This window comes from Tachyglossus aculeatus, chromosome 2 (genome assembly GCF_015852505.1).
Source record: "Tachyglossus aculeatus isolate mTacAcu1 chromosome 2, mTacAcu1.pri, whole genome shotgun sequence".
In the NCBI taxonomy this organism is placed as follows: domain Eukaryota; kingdom Metazoa; phylum Chordata; class Mammalia; order Monotremata; family Tachyglossidae; genus Tachyglossus; species Tachyglossus aculeatus.
This window is the reverse complement of record NC_052067.1, coordinates 80,760,716-80,780,548: the sequence shown is the minus strand read 5'-3', so window position 1 is coordinate 80,780,548 and position 19,833 is coordinate 80,760,716. Positions and strand designations below refer to the sequence as shown.

The 19,833-nt window shown below is 43.7% G+C and overlaps 1 protein-coding gene and 1 non-coding gene across 2 annotated transcripts in view; one reads left to right on the top strand and one right to left on the bottom strand.

Moving 5' to 3' along the window:
* Window positions 1-19,833, bottom strand: part of MAP3K5 (mitogen-activated protein kinase kinase kinase 5) — a 227,557-nt gene that overhangs the window by 16,999 nt on the left and 190,725 nt on the right. The window contains exons 19-24 of the mRNA XM_038766261.1: window positions 18,526-18,683; window positions 14,003-14,180; window positions 12,626-12,646; window positions 11,546-11,723; window positions 11,229-11,397; window positions 5,870-6,055 (exon numbers count right to left, since the gene is read on the bottom strand). Of these exons, the coding sequence (XP_038622189.1) occupies window positions 5,870-6,055; window positions 11,229-11,397; window positions 11,546-11,723; window positions 12,626-12,646; window positions 14,003-14,180; window positions 18,526-18,683 (890 nt within the window). The remainder of the gene's footprint in view (window positions 1-5,869; window positions 6,056-11,228; window positions 11,398-11,545; window positions 11,724-12,625; window positions 12,647-14,002; window positions 14,181-18,525; window positions 18,684-19,833) is intronic.
* On the top strand, window positions 2,299-2,436 carry LOC119924477. The gene has a single exon (XR_005449189.1). It is a non-coding gene; the product is annotated as a small nucleolar RNA SNORA7 (small nucleolar RNA).

The following is a 19,833-nucleotide window of genomic DNA, read 5'->3' as shown; positions in this document are numbered from 1 at the left end:
AAGTCGCTTAACTTCTGTGTGCCTCAGTTCCCTCATCTGTAAAACGGAGATTAAGACTGTGAGCCCCACGTGGGACAACCTGATCACCTTGTATCCCCCCAGCGCTTAGAACAGTGCTTTGCACATAGTAAGCACTCAACAAATACCAACATTATTATTATTATTACAGCAGAATGGGTAAGCACGATCCCTGACCACAGGAACTTACTGACTAGTGGATCTCAGAGAAAATTTATGCAGAAAGTTATAGGAGACCCACTGGAAGCTTGACTTTACCAATGCCCTCCCTGGAGAAGACTCTTCCTCGGAGGGGAGAGCGGCAGGTCAAGACCACTATGTTTTGGTAGATACCGTAAATGCTCACTTTCCACTGGAAAAGGGCCAGATAGTATAGCTTTTATTTCCCCGATATTTAGGCTCTGACAGTGTCTTAGCCACTTGTCAGCTGTATGACTCGGGCAAGTCACTTAACTTCTCTGGGCCGCAGTTCCCTCATCTGTAAAATGGGGATTAAGACTGTGAGCCCCCTGTGGGACAACCTGATTACCTTGTATAACCCCCAGCGCATAGAACAGTGCTTTGCACATAGTGCTTAATAAATGCCATTATTATTATTATTATTATTATTATTATTATCCCTTTGCATTCCCTTTCTCTCTCTGACTTGGAGTTCTACCAGGTCCAGGTTATTCTGTGTACACTGGAGGAAGAAACAGTCCATGGGAAAGCTCCTTCTGTTCATAAAATTTAACTACCTGATAGGATCAGACACTCATCTATTTAATATCAGAGTCAGTCCAAAACAAACCAGCTGGCAGTCCCTCTAGAATGTAAACTCATTGTGCGCAGGGAATATGTCTGTTATATTGTCAGACTGTGCTCTCCTACTTGCTTAGCACAATGCTCTGCACACAGTAAGCCTTCAACAAATACAACTGACTGACCGACTAAGATCGTTGTGGGGAGGGATGTGTCTGTAATATTGTTGTGTTGTAATGATAATGTTGGTATATGTTAAGCGCTTACTGTGTGCCAAGCACTGTTCTAAGCACTTGGGTAGATACAAGGTAATCAGGTTATCCCATGCAGAGATAACCCAGAAATATCTCGACAGCATAAGACACGACAAAATGTGCAGAGGACTACACTGAATGCTGGGAAAGAATACACAGGTGGGAACTGGGCAGAGCTCACAGCATTCATCCCCATTTTACAGATGAGGTAACAGGCACGGAGAAGTGAGGTGACTTGCTCTTCCAAGCGCTCATTACAGTGCCCTGCGCACACCAATCGATCAATCAATTGTATTTATTGAGCGCTTACTGTGTGCAGAGCACTGTACTACACCAAACACTCAATCAGTAAGACTGACTGATTAATCTGATTGAGTAGTCTTACCAAGGAGTATTAGGAAGAGGTGGAAACAGGAAGCTGTAAAATGGGAGACAATGTTCCCGCTGCCTGAGGAAGGCTACAACAGGCATGCTGCCCTAAGCTGAAGGACATTCCTTGTCCTGTGGAGCTCCTAGCCAAGATAAAAGGGCTCCTGCTGGCCACTGGGATAGCTGCTGAGGCCACTGGTTGGAATTGAGGAGGAAGAGAGAGACGTTAGGGGCCTTGCCTTCAAGGCTCTACTGAGAGCTCACCTCCTCCAGGAGGCCTTCCCAGACTGAGCCCCTTCCTTCCTCTCCCCTCAGCCCGCACCCTCCGCTCCTCTGCCGCTAATCTCCTCACCGTACCTCGTTCTCGCCTGTCCCGCCATCGACCCCCGGCCCACGTCATCCCCCGGGCCTGGAATGCCCTCCCTCTGCCCCTCCGCCAAGCTAGCTCTCTTCCTCCCTTCAAGGCCCTACTGAGAGCTCACTTCCTCCAGGAGGCCTTCCCAGACTGAGCCCCTTCCTTCCTCTCCCCTTCGTTCCCCCTCTCCATCCCCCCGTCTTACCTCCTTCCGTTCCCCACAGCACCTGTATATATGTATATATGTTTGTACATATTTATTACTCCATTTATTTATTTATTTTACTTGTACATACCTATTCTATTTATTTTATTTTGTTAGTATGTTTGGTTTTGTTCTCTGTCTCCCCCTTCTAGACTGTGAGCCCACTGTTGGGTAGGGACTGTCTCTACATGTTGCCAACTTGTACTTCCCAAGCGCTTAGTGCAGTGCTCTGCACACAGTAAGCGCTCAATAAATACGATTGATTGATTGATTGATTCTTTTGTAAGTCCCCTCTCAGCCCAATAAAAAGTGGTGCAGTAGTACTAGTATTCATTAAGTGCTTAGCATGTGCAGATTCCCTCTCAGGGTCGCACCTGGAGAGTTTCCAGTACTCTACCAGTCTCGGCTTTGGGAGAGAGAGTCAAGTAGAGGCAGATCCATTCCACTCCTAGCTTGGCCAGTGGCTTGGGAGTGGAAGGCAACCTGCTACAAGTCAAAACTCACCCAGGCTGGGCAGCAGCGGCAGGGGAGAGAGTCGAAGGCGCAGACTCAAGTTTACTGCACGGAAGGAGGCAATGGTAAAACACTTCCATATCTTCACTAAGAAAACTCTATGGATACGCTACCAGAACTATTGGAGGTGGAGAGCAGAATATTCTGGGAGAGATGTGTCCATGGTGTCACTGTGGGCTGGAAATAACTCGACAGCACAAGACAAGACAAAATGTGCACTACACTAAATGCTGGGAAAGAATACACAGGTGGGAACTGGACAGATCCAAGGCCCTCAAGGGCTTTACAGTCTACAAATATAAGGCAGGGAGCGGAAGGATGAAACAATAAAACACTAAAACGGCATAAAAGTCAAGGACAAGTACACAAACTGCAGACAAATATGAAAGAGTACTATGGCTAGGGGGGAAGAATTTCATGTTCCTTGGGGCTCAGCGTTCAAGACACACCCATAGCCACAGTGACCAATCAATCAATGGTATTTGTTGAGCATTTAGTGTGTGCAGTGCACTCAGAGAAGCAGCGTGGTTCAGTGGAAAGAGCATGGGCTTGGGAGTCAGAGGTCATGGGTTCTAATCCAGGTTCCGCTACTTATCAGCTGTGTGACTTTGGGCAAGTCACTTAACTTCTCTGTGCCTCAGTTACCTCATCTGGAAAATGGGGATTAAGACTGTGAGCCCCATGCTGGACAACCTGATTACCTGGTATCGCCCCCAGAGCTTAGAACAGTGCTTGGTACATAGTAAGCGCTTAACAAATACCAAAATTATTGTTGTTGTTATTATTCTTATTCTTATTCTTATTCTTATTATTATTATTATTATTACAGTAGCTGTCATTCTTATGCCGGGAGCAGAGGCCCTTGGTGGTTGCTTCACATGGTTGTACGGGACAGGAGCTGAGAACACACATCAACAGCTTATATCCCTGGCCTCCACAGAGCACATCAGTATATAGGGTAGTATTTATTAAGTGCTTACTGTGTGCCAGGCACTGTTCTAAGCACTGGAGTAGATCCAAGATAACCAGGTTGGACACAGTTCCTCTCCCACATAGGGCTCACAGTCTTAATCCCCATTTTACAGATGAGGGAACTAAGGCACAGACAAGTGACTTGCCTACAGTCACACAGCAGACAAGTGGGAAGAGCACGGGCTTTGGAGTCAGAGGTCATGGGTTCAAATCCCGGCTCCACCACTTGTCAGCTGTGTGACTCTGGGCAAGTCACTTAACTTCTCTGGGCCTCAGTTACCTCATCTGTAAAATGGGGATTAAGACTGTGAGCCCCCCGTGGGACAACCTGATCACACTGTAAACTCCCCAGCGCTTAGAACAGTGCTTTGCACATAGTAAGCACTTTATAAATTCTATTATTATTATTATTAAGTGGAGGTGCCGGGATTAGAACCCAGGTCTTTCTTACTCCTAGTTCTGTGCTCTATCCACTAGACCACACTGCTACTCTAATAAATCTGATTTATTTGTTGTCTTCTATACGTGGGGTCTAGCTAGGCTTTACATTCTTTGTAGACAGGAATTGGGTCTTCTTAATCAAAGCTGGTCCAGTCTCTTGCATGGTGCCTTCTGTAGACTGTACACTGCATGGCTGATGATGCTGTCAAAGGCAAATGGAAGGACTGGAACTCAAACTTCTAGCCTCCAATCAGTTACCACACACTGCACCCTCTAGACTGTGAGCTCCTTGTGGGCTGGGAACATACCTACCAACTCTGCTATAATGTTCTCTCCCAAGAACTTAGCAGAGTGCTCAGGACACAGTAAGCCCTCAGTAAATACGACTGATTGATTGTACAACTTAAATCAAACCTGGATCAACTCTCTATCTAAAAGTCAAGAGGGAAATATACAACCACATAATAATGGTTTTTGTTAAGCACTTACTACGTGCCAGGCACTGCACTAAGCGCTGGGGTGGATATAAGCAAATCGGGTTGGACACAGTCACTCTCCCATGTGCGGTTCACAGTCTCAATCCCCATTTTACAGACAAGGTGACTGAATAACAGAAAAGTGAAGTGACTTGCCCAAGGTCATAAAGCAGACAAGTGGTGGAGCCGGGATTAGAACCCACGACCTTCTGACTCCCAGGAACGTGCTCTATTCACAACACCATATAACTTGGTCATGTAATTTTCAGGGAGGAAGAAAGGGTGACAAGAAAGTTAATTCATCATCAACATCACCATTTTTATTAGTATGGAAAACTTATTGTGGGTGGAGAACTTTACTGGGCTCTTGAAGAATGGGGTGCTTGGATTTAATATTCGACGTAGGCCCCCTTCTGGAATTAACTTTTGTTCTCTGTCTCCCCCTTTTAGACTGTAAGCCCACTGTTGGGTAGGAACTGTCTCTATATGTTGCCAATTTGTACTTCCCAAGCGCTTAGTACAGTGCTCTGCACACAGTAAGCACTCAATAAATACGATTGATGATGATGATGATGATGATGGAGGACGTTGCTGGAGCCAAACATCAGAAAAAGAAATGCTGTCCAAGGAGAAGAGCAGTCGGTTCTACCCCAGGTTTCACTGGTTTCCAATGTATCACGTGGGGAAACACGGCTTGTAACAGAAAAAATTCAGAGATGCAAAGCTGCCTGATGTGAAAGTCATCTCTGTTACACTGTACTCTCCCAACCACTTAGCACAGTAAGTGCTCAACAAACACCACTGATAGAAGGTCAGTGGAATCCCTCAAAAAGTGATGTTTTATGTTGCCAGCTAGTACTTCCCAGGCGCTTAGTACAGGGCTCTGCACACAGTAAGCGCTCAATAAATACGATTGATTGATTGATTTGATGTGGTCAGTTAACCTGAAGTTCTGTTTTCCAAATAGCCAGCAGGTGGTACTGCGATATAAGACTGCGCGGTGCTGCTAAAACACTCAAAACAAATGACCTTACTGCATGAGTTCATGAGTGCAAAGTTCAGTCGCAGATGATGTTTGTAAATTTAGTCCTTTTTCCATGGTGACCAAGTTTAATGTAGCTCTAGCAACAAGGAACACAAATTCCAGAAATAACAAGACAGGTGTCAAGCAAAGCGGCTACCTTTCCAATCCTCAACTGCCCCAACTTTGGGTTTCCAGAGTATGCGACTGAGCGAGCACTAGGAAAACAAAATAGGCCTTCCAAAGTTTTATACTGACAAGCTTCCAAGTCTCTCTCTTGTCTCAGTCGGAACCAACTAGGCTGTAGAAGCCGAAGTTTTTTGTTTGTAATGAAAATAAAACATATGAACCACCGAGGTTTCATGCTGCATCTTATTTTGTACTTCCCAAGAGCTTAGTACAGTGCTCTGCACATAGTAAGCGCTCAATAAATACGATTGATGATGATTTTGCTGATTCCTGCCTGAGGTTAAGACAAACTGCAAAAAAAGGTTCGGTACTCACAGCGTCTTGAAACCCAAACAGCACCACTTGAACCTGACTGATTCCATGGCTGTCAAAGTCTAACTCCAGTTTCAGCTTGGACAAAGTGGTGGCTATGATTTTCCGGTCAGTGGACCTCACAAACTCTCTCAAGCTGGTGACCAACATGGTGATGTGCTCCCACTTCAGTTTGAGTTCTTCAGCTCCCTGTTGAAGTAAATTTAGCGCACAAGAATTTTCATCTCTACTATTATCAGTGAGCGGCAGCGTTCAATAATGTACAAAAAACAAAGATCTCAATATGAATCCTGAAGGACGAATCCAAGGGGCCATGACAAAAAAAGGGCTCTGGAATGCTAATAAGTAATCAATCATAAAAATAATGCTTGGAAATGATATCAGGCTTTTTCATTTTTCCACAGCATTTAATGCCAGTTATCTCAATTTAATCTTCAAAAACTTCCCTTTGAGGTTTGCAGTGGCAAATACTATTATCCCAGTTTTACAGATGATTTCGGAAACTGAGGTTCTGCGAGATTAAACTGAGGTCAAACAACATTCCAGTGGCTGAGCTAAGAATGGCATTACAGGACGGCTTAGGAATGTAAGGGCTCAATGTAAGAGCAAAAAATGAACTAAATTCTTTAATCTGATAAATGGACTATGGCAGTCTGAAAAACAGTGAAAGAAATCAATAAGGAAAGAGACATATACTAATGGCACAGTTAGCCAGCAGGAGACAAAAGAATGTAGGGACAATTCTATGGGTTAACTAAAGAGTAGTTAAAACAGGAGGCTAAAGTGTGAATCAATTGTAATCACTTACATAAAACTGGATGCAAAAGGGAAGCAGGGAAAAAATATATTTATTGTGCACTCACTGTGTGCAGAGCATTGTATTGGTGGTAATAATAATAATAATAATAATGATGGCATTTATTAAGCACTTACTATGTGCAAAGCACTGTTTTAAGCACTGGGGAGGTTACAAGGTGATCAGGTTGTCCCTCGGGGGGCTCACAGTCTTAATCCCCATTTTACAGATGAGGTAACTGAGGCACAGAGAACTTAAGTGACTTGCCCAAAGTCACACAGCTGACAATTGGCGGAACCGGGATTTGAACCCATGAATGAATGACCTCTGACTCCCAAGCCCGAGCTCTTTCTACTGAGCCACACTGCTCTGGTACTCAGACTTAATTTAATTCAATGTTCACTTTCCCAGAATGGTGCCACCTTAAGCTGTTTTTTTTTTTTTTTTCCGGGGGCAGATGTCAGGGTTTCAGGATACAAATAAATGAGACCTTTCAGATTTGTCTCGTGCCTGGGTCGCAGGGTCAGGCAGTGCAGCAGGGTAGTGTGACAATGGGTCCACTGGGTCTGGGAAGCTGGAGATGCAAGTGAGAGCACACACATAATAATACTAGTGGTATTTTTAAGCACTATGTGCCAGTCATTGTACTAAGCGCTGGGGTGGATACAAGCAAACCAGGTTGGACACAGTCCCTGTCCCACATGGGGCTCACAGTCTCAATCCCCACTGCACAGATGAGGTAACTGAGGCCTAGAGAAGTAAAGTGACTTGCCTGAGGTCACACAACAGACAAGCTGGGATTAGAACACATGACCTTCTTACTCCCAGGCCCATGCTCAATCCACTATGCTATGGGGATGAAGCTGGCCAGAGTCCTAGCCTTCCCTGATTGCATCCCAGATACCACAATCTACACAAATGGGGGCCTTTGACAGGCCTCAGAAGATTCTAACAAACCAACACACACTTCCCTCTCTCAATTTCAGTTCTCAAACCTTTTGAGTGAGAAATTAAGGCTATTTCCTCAAAAGGTTTTCTTTAAAATGGTCCTCACTCTTTCCCATGGCTAAGGCCACAGCTGACTGTGAACACGCACTTGACTTTTCTCTAACTGCAGCTGAGCTGCAGGTGCTTGCTATAAAAGTTAATTCTTTGGGATGTCTGGAATCCACTGGTCATTAGATAAAATTCAAATCATCAGCAGAATCTATTCTATTCTGTTCAGAGCACTGTATTAAGCACTTGGGAGAATACAATGAAATTAGCAGACATGATCCCTGCCCTCAAAAAGTCTACATTCTAATGGAAAAGACAAATATTAAAATCTACATAAAGACATATACATATATACATGCTATGGCACTGGGTGGAATGAGTACCCAAATTCTAAGGTGATATGGGAGTGCAGTAGTGGGAGATTAGAGAATTGCCCTTTCTGAAATGAGAATTTACAGCCATCTATACTGTAAACTCGTTGTGGGCAAGGAACGGGCTGACCAATTCTGTTATATTGCTCTCTCCCAAGTGCTTAGCATAGTGCTCTGCACACAGTAAGCATGCAATAAATACAATTGACTGATTGAGACATGGCTACACCAACCAACTGGTTCCCAGCTCTCTTACAGAAAGCCTTCAGATCTGGAGCCTTTACAAATTCCATATTTTATAAGCTAAAGAGCACATTGGGGCTTCAAATATTTACCAGCAGGTATTTTTGACTATGACCTAAACCAAAACTGAATTACCTGCATTAAACAGAAATTCCTCACTCTAGGCTTTAAGGCACTAAATTAGCTTTCCCACTCCTATCCTTACCTTCCTGATCTCCTACTACAACCTAACCTACTCCTCCTCCCCCTCCCATCCCCTTACTGTAGAGGTTCCTCAAGGGTCAGTTCTTGGTCCCCTTCTGTTCTCTATCTACACTCATTCTCTTCCACAGCTTCAACTATCATCTCTACGCTGATGACACCCAAATCTACATCTCTGCCCCTGCTTTCTCTCCCTCCCTTCAGGTTCGTGCCTTCTCCTGCCTTCAAGACATCTCCATCTGGATGTCTGCCGGCCATCTAAAACTCAATATGTCCAAGACTGAATTCCTTATCTTCCCTCCCAATCCCTGCTGTCTCCCTGACTTTTCCATCACTGTAGACGGCACTACCATCCTTCCCGTCTCACAAGTCTGCAACCTTGGTGTCATTCTCAACTCCGCTCTCTCGTTCACACCTCACATCCAATCTGTCACCAAAACCTGCCAGTTTCACCTCTGCAACATTGCCAAGATCCGCCCTTTCCTCTCCATCCAAACCGTTACCCTTCTGGTTTAATCTCTCATCCCATCCCGACTGGATTACTGCATCAGCCTCCTCTCTGATCTCCCATCCTCCTTTCTCTCCCCACTTCAGTCTATACTTCATGCTGCTGCCCGGATCATCTTTGTGCAGAAATGCTCTGGGCATGTCACTCCCCTCCTCAAAAATCTCCAGTGGCTGCCAGTCAAACTACACATCAAGCAAAAATTCCTCACTCTCGGCTTCAAGGCTGTCCATCACCTTACCCCCTACTACCTCACCCCCCTTCTTTCCTTCTACAGCCCAGCCCGCACCCTCCGCTCCTCTGCCGCTAACCTCCTCACTGTGCCTCATTCTCGCCTGTCTAGCCGTTGACCCCTGGCCCACGTCCTCTCCCTGGCCTGGAATGCCCTCCCTCCACACATCTGTCAAGCTAGCTTTCTCCCTTCAAAGCCCTACTGAGAGCTCACCTCCTCCAGGAGGCCTTTCCAGACTAAGCCCCCTCCTTCCTCTCCCCCTCCCCATCCCCCCCCCACCTCCTTCCCCTCCCCACAGCACCTGTATATATGTTTGTACAGATTTATTACTCTATTTTACTTGTACATATTTACTATTCTATTTATTTTATTTTGTTAATATGTTGTTTTGTTGTCTGTCTCCTCCTTCTAGACTGTGAGCCCGTTGTTGGGTAGGGACCGTCTTTATATGTTGCCAACTTGTACTTCCCAAGCGCTTAGTACAGTGCTCTGCACATAGTAAGTGCTCAATAAATACGACTGAATGAATGAACAAACACTCAGTTTACTCCTCTAATGCTAGCCTATTCACTGCACCCTGATCTCATTTATTTCACTGCCAACCCCTTGCCCACATCTTCCCTTTAGCCTGGAACTCCCTTCCCCTTCATATCTGACAGAACAGAACACCTCTCTCCCTACCTCCAAAGCCATTTCTAAAGTTACACCCCATCTAAAAGACCTTTCCTGACTAAGCCCCCATTTCCCCTTTGTTTCTCTCCCCTCTTCACTGTCTATGCACTTGAATCTGTACCTCTTAGGCACTTAATATTCACCCCACCTCCAGCCCGCAGCAGTTTGGTATATATCCCCTAACTGCAATTTCTTTCAATTTCTGTCTCCACCTCTAGACTCCTTGTGGGTTGGGGATCATGTCTATCTATACTATTATATCGTACTCTGCCAAGCACCTAGAATAGTGCTCAGCACACAGTTAGCATTCAATAAATACCACTGATAGATTATATCTGGAAGTCAAGGAATGGAAGCAGACATTGCCAGTCATGAAAATTGTTTCAGAATCATGTCGGTGATTCACAAACTGGAACCTTATCTTGGTGGAAAAATGAACTGCCTGTATTCAGTGGAGCAAACAACTATCTCTGGCTCCATTTCTGCTTCCCTAACAAAAAAGCATGTTGCTTCGGTCCTTCCTCCTTCTGCCAATGTTTTATCATGAAACTCATACTTCAGGCATTTTCCCCCTCTACCATATATACAGTTAGATCAGCTTATCTAGCTGATTATGTAACACTGCACTCTTACGTTCTTCTCCATTGCCCATCACTCTTTGGAGTGACCTTAATGCTTCCTGGCCACAAAGGAGGCCTATTTATTGCCTGTACGGCACCAAATGGTTCCTTGGAACTGAAAGCTACATCACACCTCCTTGATTTCTGAATTTAACTACCCAAGTGATGATTTAGCAGCTGGGGTGAGTGGGAACCTCCATAGCTCATAACAAATGGAGGCCCTGGTGCTTAGTTATTGTAATGTCTCTATTTTTAGCCTATTGTTAGGATCCCAACAACTAATGGTTACTTGTGAGAACCAGAAAGCTCTTTGTTTAGAGGTAATTACTTAACCTATAAAGGGGGGATACACTTTCTTCCTAAAGGAAAAACAGGAATACGCTTTCTTCCTAAAGGAAAAACAAAGCATCAATTAGGTTGACAGAGAAAAACTGAGGAGAAATACAGAATCCGATGCTTTGGGGTTGATTTTACTTAGCCCAAATGCATTACTTAGAATTAAAACATTCTTGGGGGAAACCAGGTAAATACGGTTCATAGATTTTTAAGTTACAGATAAATGAATCACTGTTTCTGTAGCATTGATGTATTCTCTTTGGGATTTTTATTTACTATGAACACTTTCTTTAAGTCTTGGTTTCAGCCTCCTGTCTTACACAACACATTCCAGTTCTGACCCGATCAAAGGCATTTGCTTAATTTAACTTAACTCGCAAAAGATTTTACCTGGGCTAAGGTTTCCAATAAGTTCCTCACAACCTTATCCTGGTCTTCTGTTAGTATCCTATGCAGGGTCGCTCTTCGTTCACTATCCTTCCTCAGCATAAAGAATCCAGAATCCTTTTCTTCGGGGGAAGGTGGGGCACTGTGATCTTCAAAATTCTCATCTGGGATGCTACAATGTAAGTACTGCATGTCACAATTTCATTTAAAGAAACAGCCACGAAAGCACAGTCTTTGAAGCATCCCCCCGCGTCCCTCCCCACCGCCATACACACCTCCCCAACCCTGGGCACTCAAGCCAAATCAAGACAGGTCTTTACCCCAGAAAGAGGGTCCGGATCCCTTTCACATCCTTTTCCCCACAGGATTTGGCTCTTGATTTGAAGGAGAAGGGATCCACCTTTAAGTCTGTGTCTGGGGAAACCGAGCCATATTCGCTGCTGCTGCTTGTATCTTCCACTACCACAGGCACCGGCAGAGATATACTCCTAAGGTATTCTACTCCCAAAGGAACAAGAAAAACACAACTGGTTTAATGAGGGATTTTTCATTTTACAACTTCTAGCATTCTAACTATAGACTATGAGCACTTAAATTCTGTGGTCCAAAACTATAAGGACACATAACGTTTGACCTAGCTACAATGAACTGAGGTTATAAATGACCAGAAGCTATACACCACGTTTGGTTGAATGGGTTTCCTTTATTTTGAAAAGGGAAACAAACTTCCTTAACAGAATCTCAGATTAAAATTTTATCTATATTGCCAATTTCAAAGAAAATAATTTCTTGAAACAACTGTTCCTCAAGAACCAATCCACCTTTCTAAGAAAAAGGGGGAAAAAATAAAATAATGACAAGCAACCCCCAAATTGCTTGGGACTAGGAATTAGATTCAAGGGACCACTGACCACTATCCAAACTGAATTTATGATGTCAGAAATCATTCTTATCGGTCACAAATATTTCCCATTAGAGGTCTCGGTGTTGAGGGTAATAAATCATCCATTGGCCAAAAAAGAAGTGAATAAGCTTTCATGGGTATGTAAAATATTCGTGATTTACTTCATCAGTGATTTATGTAATTATACACAATTAATATCAGGGCGTGAAACATCTGGCCACCAGCTTGCCTCTGGCAGCGGCAAATTTCTGCTTAGTTAAGGGGTGTGAACATTGCCTCCCTGCACACCTGGCCTGGTTCTCTGCCAGCTTGGCAGTGCACAGCTATCACTGTCCAGGAGCTCCCAAATGCATTTAGTAGGCACAGGTTTTGGCTTGCTGATTGATTTATCAGGGAGTCTAAAGCTCAGCACAAAGCACCTGGTTTCTGTTCCTTGGAAATTTCAATAGCAAACTTGGATTTTATAAAGTGGCAAAGGTAGAAAAATACAACTCACCATTTGATCCTGCCGAAAGAACTGTGGGACGAAGAGAAAATGGAATTAGCAAACATGTACCATGCATTCTCATACTAGGTAGAAAAACAAGAAATGCAATCTCAGAATGAGTTCTATAGTTCTCCCAAATGACCCATTTGTTTACCTCCATTCCACCCTAAAGCCGACAAAAGATGATTTAACCTTACTCTCCTACTGCTTTTATTTTACATTATTATGGCAACCTGATAGTGCCTTCTCTGAGTGGATCTGCCAAGATCCAACAGGTACTTTCTCCTACTCGGAATTACAGGGATTTTTTTTCTAGTTTAATTTGTGGGGCCTTGTAATTATAAATGCTAATAGCTGGTATTTGTCTAGCACTTTTATGAGGTTTAAAACTTGGTCAAGAACATCCTACCACAGTGGGCAGTAGAAAACAATTCCACAGAGGTGGGAATAGGCAAGGTGAATTTCCCTCCCCAGTGATGGGCTTCAGGCACTTACTGAATCACCCTCCATTTGGGTTGTTGAACCTTCAGAAAAGGGGTTGACCAATCACCTACAAACTAAATACTTGAAGTCTAATCGTCAACTAATTTCCCATATTGATGTTTCCCCAAACTGAACAATTTAAATTTCAATTATCCAAGAATCTTAGCAGGGCTTGGGTTAAGATTAGGTTTAACTAATTAGGATTTCTAATGAATGGGACTGGTTTGGTCATTAACTCTACTCTCAGAGACTGAACGTGAGAGATTCATTTGTCTACCACTGGTCTAATGGTTAGTAATAATAACAATAATAATAATAATAATTTTGATATTTGGCAAACAGTATGTGCCAAGCACCATACTAAGCACTATGGCAGATGTAAGGTCGGACACAGCTCCTGACCCACATGGGCCTCGCAGACTTAATAGAAGGGAGAACAAGTATTTAATGCCCATTTTAGAGATGAGGAAACTGAGGCACAGAGAAATCAAGTGACGTGCACAGGTCACACAACAGGCAAGAGGCAGAGACAGGATTAGAGCCCAGGTTCTCTGACTCCCAGGCTTGGGGTCTTTCCACTTGACCAAACTGCTCCCCCGTGTTTGAATTTTGAAAAACTGTCACACTGGAGGTGCCACACATTCTAATTTCAGCCTGGTTCCATAATGATAAAAAATGTTGCCATTTATTAAGCATTAACTCTATGCCAAACACTGTGTTAAGCACCAGGGTAGATACAAGATACTCAGACCGGATATAGTTCCTGTTCCTCACAGGAATCACGGTCTAGGTAATAGGGAGAACAGGTATTTAATGTCTGTTTTATAGGTGAGGAAACTGAGGCACAGAAAACTCCCAGGGTGTTTAAGGTCGGCTCGCCTGTTTTCAGAGCCATAAACCTACCTGAGAGCTTAGTCTGGGTCTTCTTCTTCTTGCAGGAAACCTTTAAGAACTCATCCACAAGCAACTCATTAGCGAAGGTTCTCTTATCAGGGTCTGGTTCAAAACAGCGCAACAGGAAAGCTTTGGCCTCTGCTGACATGGATTCTGGGATTTCAGGGTGGATTTTAAACATTCCCACCTAAGAGACGCCGAAAGAGAAAATAATGAAATGTGTCCCTTCAATTTCTGATCTCTGTCTTTCATGAGCTGGTCTGTTGTCTACTGCACAGAGCTGAGAAATATTCCTCCTGACCTGATGGACTCGGGGCAGCTGATTGACAGCTGCTGCCTGGGGTTCCTGAAAGGACTGGCCTTACCGTCCCTTATCCCACATCCAGCCAGCTGGATTTGGATCCCTGTGTTCAGAGGTCTCCAGAGTAGAGTCCAGAGAGGGGTGACAGACATTCACCCTGGGCTTCAAGGCTGTCCATCACCTCGCCCCCACCTACCTCACCTCCCTTCTCTCCTTCTACAGCCCAGCCCGCACCCTCCGCTCCTCCGCCGCTAATCTCCTCACCGTACCTCGTTCTCGCCTGTCCCGCCATCGACTCCCGGCCCACGTCATCCCCCGGGCCTGGAATGCCCTCCCTCTGCCCATCCGCCAAGCTAGCTCTCTTCCTCCCTTCAAGGCCCTGCTGAGAGCTCACCTCCTCCAGGAGGCCTTCCCAGGCTGAGCCGCTTCCTTCCTCTCCCCCTCGTCCCCCTCTCCATCTCCCCCATCTTACCTCCTTCCCTTCCCCACAGCACCTGTATATATGTATATATGTTTGTACATATTTATTTATTTATTTATTTTACTTGTACGTATTCTATTTATTTTATTTTGTTAGTATGTTTGGTTTTGTTCTCTGTCTCCCCCTTTTAGACTGTGAGCCCACTGTTGGGTAGGGACTGTCTCTATATGTTGCCAATTTGTACTTCCCAAGCGCTTAGTACAGTGCTCTGCACATAGTAAGTGCTCAATAAATACGATTGATGATGATGATGATAGAGTGGGCAGCACGTTCTGAGAACTTGAACTGTTTTGTCTCTCTAATGAGAACATGCAGATAGTTGGGTTTGTTAGAGTCAGGACTTATGACACAGCAATCAATCAATCAATCGTATTTATTGAGCGCTTACTGTGTGCGGAGCACTGTACTAAGCGCTTGGGAAGTACAGCAGTACAAAACACTACTCCTGTTCTCCTGACAGAGTCCCTGCCAATGACAGATAATAATAATGGTACTTGTTAAGTGCTTACTATGTGCCAAGCACTGTTCTAAGCATTAGGGCAGATACAAGGTTATCACGTTGTCCCATGTGGGGCTCACAGTCTTAATCCACATTTTACAGATGAGGTAACTGAGGAATAGAGAAGTTATGTGACTTGACCAAGGTCATACAGCAGAAAAGTGGCAGAGCCAGGATTAGAACCCACATCCACTGACTCCCAAGCCTGTGCCCTTTCCATTACACCACACTGCTTCTCACTAGAAGAATGAGATGAATACCCCTTACAGAGTCCAGAGTCCAAGCAGAATTGAACGAAATAGATGATAAGCATTCTGGAAATTGTTATCTGTTCCGGCTCATCTCATACGGATTTTTTCCTGCTTTTTATTCAGCATTTTTAAAATTATTATTTCATATTGCAGGTTGGGATCAGTCAGTCAATCGTATTTGTTGACACTTACTGTATGTAAACACTGTACTAAGTGCTTGGGAGAGTACGATATAACCACATGACACATTCCCTGCACACAATGAGCTTATAGTCTAGAGGGGTGACAGACATTAATATAAATAAATAAAATTACAGATATATATGTAAGTGCAGTGTAACAAAAATGTATGTAATTAATTCTCACTGTTGCCAAACAAGAAAACCTGGGATGTCAGGGTTGATCCGATGAGTACGAATATGAAAGTATCATTCACAGTAGGGTGGGAAAGTTAACAGCAGCATATTACAGTCATTTATTAGTTGGATGGCCAAATTGGAGATTGTCGAAAGCTTGCAGGATTAACCATAGAAAGTATAAAACAAGTCCTCTGCACTGTGAGCTAGCCCTCTAGATTATGAGCTCATTGTGGGCAAGGAATGTAATAATAATAATAATGATGACAATGATGATATTTGTTAAGCGCTTAGTATGTTTCAAGCACTGTTCTAAGTGCTGGGGTGAGATACAAGCTAATCAGGTTGTTCCACCTGGGGCTCACAGTCTTAATCCCCATTTTACAGATGAGGTAAGTGAGGCACAGAGAAGTTAAGTAGCTTGCCTGAGGTTATGTAGCAGACAAGTGACAAAACTGGGATTATTGTTGTATTGTACTCTCCCAATCATTTAGTACAGTGTTCTGAACACAGTCAGTGCTCAATAAATATGACTGAATGACTGGAGAAAGGAGGGATCACTCCTTTAGAACCCCTGGGTAACTGTTCCAAAAAAATTTTTCTATCCAAGCATAGTAAATGAAAGCAAACTTCTGGGGAAATACCACCTCTTTAGTTGTCCCAAAACTAAATCATTTTAGGATGCTGGAGGTTGGGGGAGCATGCTAAGGATCACATAGAAATATGCAAAGGATTTTGTCAAGGAGTTTGATTTCTAAAGAGAAAAGATCAAATTCCTCTTGGAACTCAAAGTCCTTGTCTAGGAGAATTACGCATGTCACAAACTGGGCTATGCTTTTGGGTCAATTTTCTTCTATAGCCAACCCTATTTCGTAAGAAAAGAGAATATTTGAAGTAAAAAAGAGGAATTTTGTTTTATGCAAAACCTCATGCTGTAGTTTCTCTACCTAAAGTCTTCAAGGCCTGGAAAGACAATATTTGGGGTTAAAAAAGGAGAAAATTGTTTCATGCATTCATTCATTCAATCGTATTTATTGAGCGCTTACTGTGTGCAGAGCACTGTACTAAGCAATTGGGAAGTACAAGTCGGCAACATATAGAGACAGTCCCTACCCAACAATGGGCTCACAGTCTAGAAGGGGGAGACAGACAACAAAACAAAACATGTAGACAGGTGGCAAAACCGTCAGAATAAATAGAATTACAGCTATATGCACATCATTAACAAAATGGAATAGTAAATATGTACAAGTAAAATAAATAGAGTAATAAATCAATACAAAAATATACAAGTGCTGTGGGGAGGGGAAGGGGGTAGGGCCGGGGGGATGGGGAGGAAGAGAGGAAAAGGGGGGCTCAGTCTGGGAAGGCCTCCCGGAGGAGGTGAGCTCTCAGTAGGGCTTTGAAGGGAGGAAGAGAGCTAGTTTGGCAGATATGTGGAGGGAGGGCATTCCAGGCCAGGGGAAGGACGTGGGCCAGGGGTTGACAGTCGGACAGGTGAGAACGAGGCACAGTGAGGAGGTTAGCGGCACAGGAGCGGAGGGTGCGGGCTGGGCTGTAGAGGGAGAGAAGGAAGGTGAGGTAGGAGGGGGCAAGGTGATGGACAGCCTTGAAGCCGAGTGAGGAATTTTTGCTTGACTCGTAGGTTGACAGGCAACCACTGGAGATCTTTGAGGAGAGGAGTGACATGCCCAGATCATTTCTGTACAGAGATAATCCGGGCAGCATAGTGAAGTATAGACTGAAGCGGGCAGAGACAGGAGGATGGGAGATCGGAGAGGAGGCTGATGCAGTAATCCAGTTGGGAAAGGATGAGAGACTGAACCAGCAAGGCAGCGGTTTGGATAGAGAGGGAAGGGCGGATCTTGGTGATGTTGTGGAGGTGAGACCATCAGGTTTTGGTGATGGATTGGATGTGTGGGGTGAATGAGAGAGCCGGGTCGAGGATGACACCAAGGTTGCAGGCTTGTGAGACGGGAAGGATGGTAGTGCCGTCTACAATGACAAGAAAGTCAGGGAGAGGACAGGGTTTGGAGGGAAGATAAGGAATAACTTATCTTACTTATCCTGCAAAACCTCTCCTACTTATGTGTCCACCTAAGGTCTTCAAGGCCTCCCTCTCGACTGCAAGCTCAGTGTGGGCAAGGAATGTGTTTATTGTTGTACTGTACTCTCCCAAGTGCTTAGTTCAGTGTTCTGCACACAGTAAGCATTCAAAAAATAGGACTAAATGAATAAACCCATTGATAAATAGCCATCACATGCCCATTCCTTTTATCTTACAGAGATAAAACATGAATAAGCACCCCTGGCTATCTACTAGCAAATCTGCTAACAAGGTTATCAGGCACAGGGGTTGAAACTATTAATTGAATTGATTTTTTTAAAAAAATTTCTCTGGGTTTTATTGATTCACAGTTTCTCTGTCCCTAATCCATGGACAATCCATCTCTGCCTCTAAATCTCCCTTCTCTCCGACTTTACGGAACTGCGTCAGTATATTGCTAGAAGAAATGAGTTGCACTGTTTACAACGAAAACTTCTTGGTTGCGGACAACTTTCGATAACTATAAATAACTTTAGTTACAGCAAATTTTGCATGGCACAAGCGATAAGAAACCTGGAGTTATAGGTGGCTTCTCACCTTAAACATTGCAGCCTGTGGTTCTCCCAATTCATAAAATGGAGGTTTTCCTGTGGCCATTTCAATGATGGTGCAGCCCAAAGACCAAATATCTGCTGCTTTTCCATAGCCTCTTGGTCCTTTATCTATTATTTCTGGGGCCATGTATTGAAGAGTGCCTGGAAAGAATGCAAATCATGCTTAATAGGAAGGAAATATAGTTGAACACACAATGTATTGATTGATTTTTCTATTTGGGAGAAGTCACCCCTGAAAAGTCTGGTTTGGTTCTGGGACTCAAACTGCTTTCCTATAAGAGGCTCATGGTATCATTATTGTATTTTGTATATTGCTTTCCATCCACGATATTAAAGTACTTCACTGGCATCAACTATTAGCAAGAAGGACCTTTTGTCCCATTTACTAGGGAGGCTGAGCACAAAGGGAACTCAGTGGCAAAAAGGGAATCAGGAGCACAGGAAAACTCAGAACCTTTATTTCTTCATGAATATACTAGGAATGTTTACTCCAATTAATCTCCTTAGCCTGGGTAATGCCTCTTCTAAAGGGGCCATGCTGAATGTGAGCCCACTGTTGGGTAGGGATTGTCTCTGTTGCTGAATTGTACTTTCCAAATGCTTAGTACAGTGCTCTGCACATAGTAAGTGCTCAATAAATACGATTGAATGAATGAATGAATTCACATCTTTGAATTCAAGGACATTTCTATTCAAAGCCAAAATGACAGGTTTTCAACCATTTGATTCAACACAACCAGCATTTTTTAGAATTAATAATAAGAATAATAATGGCATTTGTTAAGCACTTACTATGTGCCGGGCACTGTACTAAGTGCTGGGGTAGATACAAGGTCATCAGGCTGGACAGTCCCTCGTCCACATGGGGCTCACAGTCATAACTTCATTTTACAGATGAGGTAACTGAGGCACAGAGAAGTGAAGTGACTTGCCCAAGGTCACAAAGCAGAGAAGCGGTGGAGCCAGAATTAGAATCTACATCCTCTGACCTCCAAATCCATGATCTTGCCACTAGGCCATGCTATTTCAATTTAGTTTAAATGGTGAATTTTACATACAATTATGGATACATTTTCTTGCAGTAAATCTCAAATAATAACCAATTCATGGTTAGGAAAGTCAGTCCCTTAAACCTGGATTTAACTTGGCTGCTTAAAACCAAAACCACGCAGGAGTGACCATCATCATCATCATCAATCCTATTTATTGAGCGCTTACTATGTGCAGAGCACTGTACTAAGCGCTTGGGAAGTACAAATTGGCAACATATAGAGACAGTCCCTACCCAACA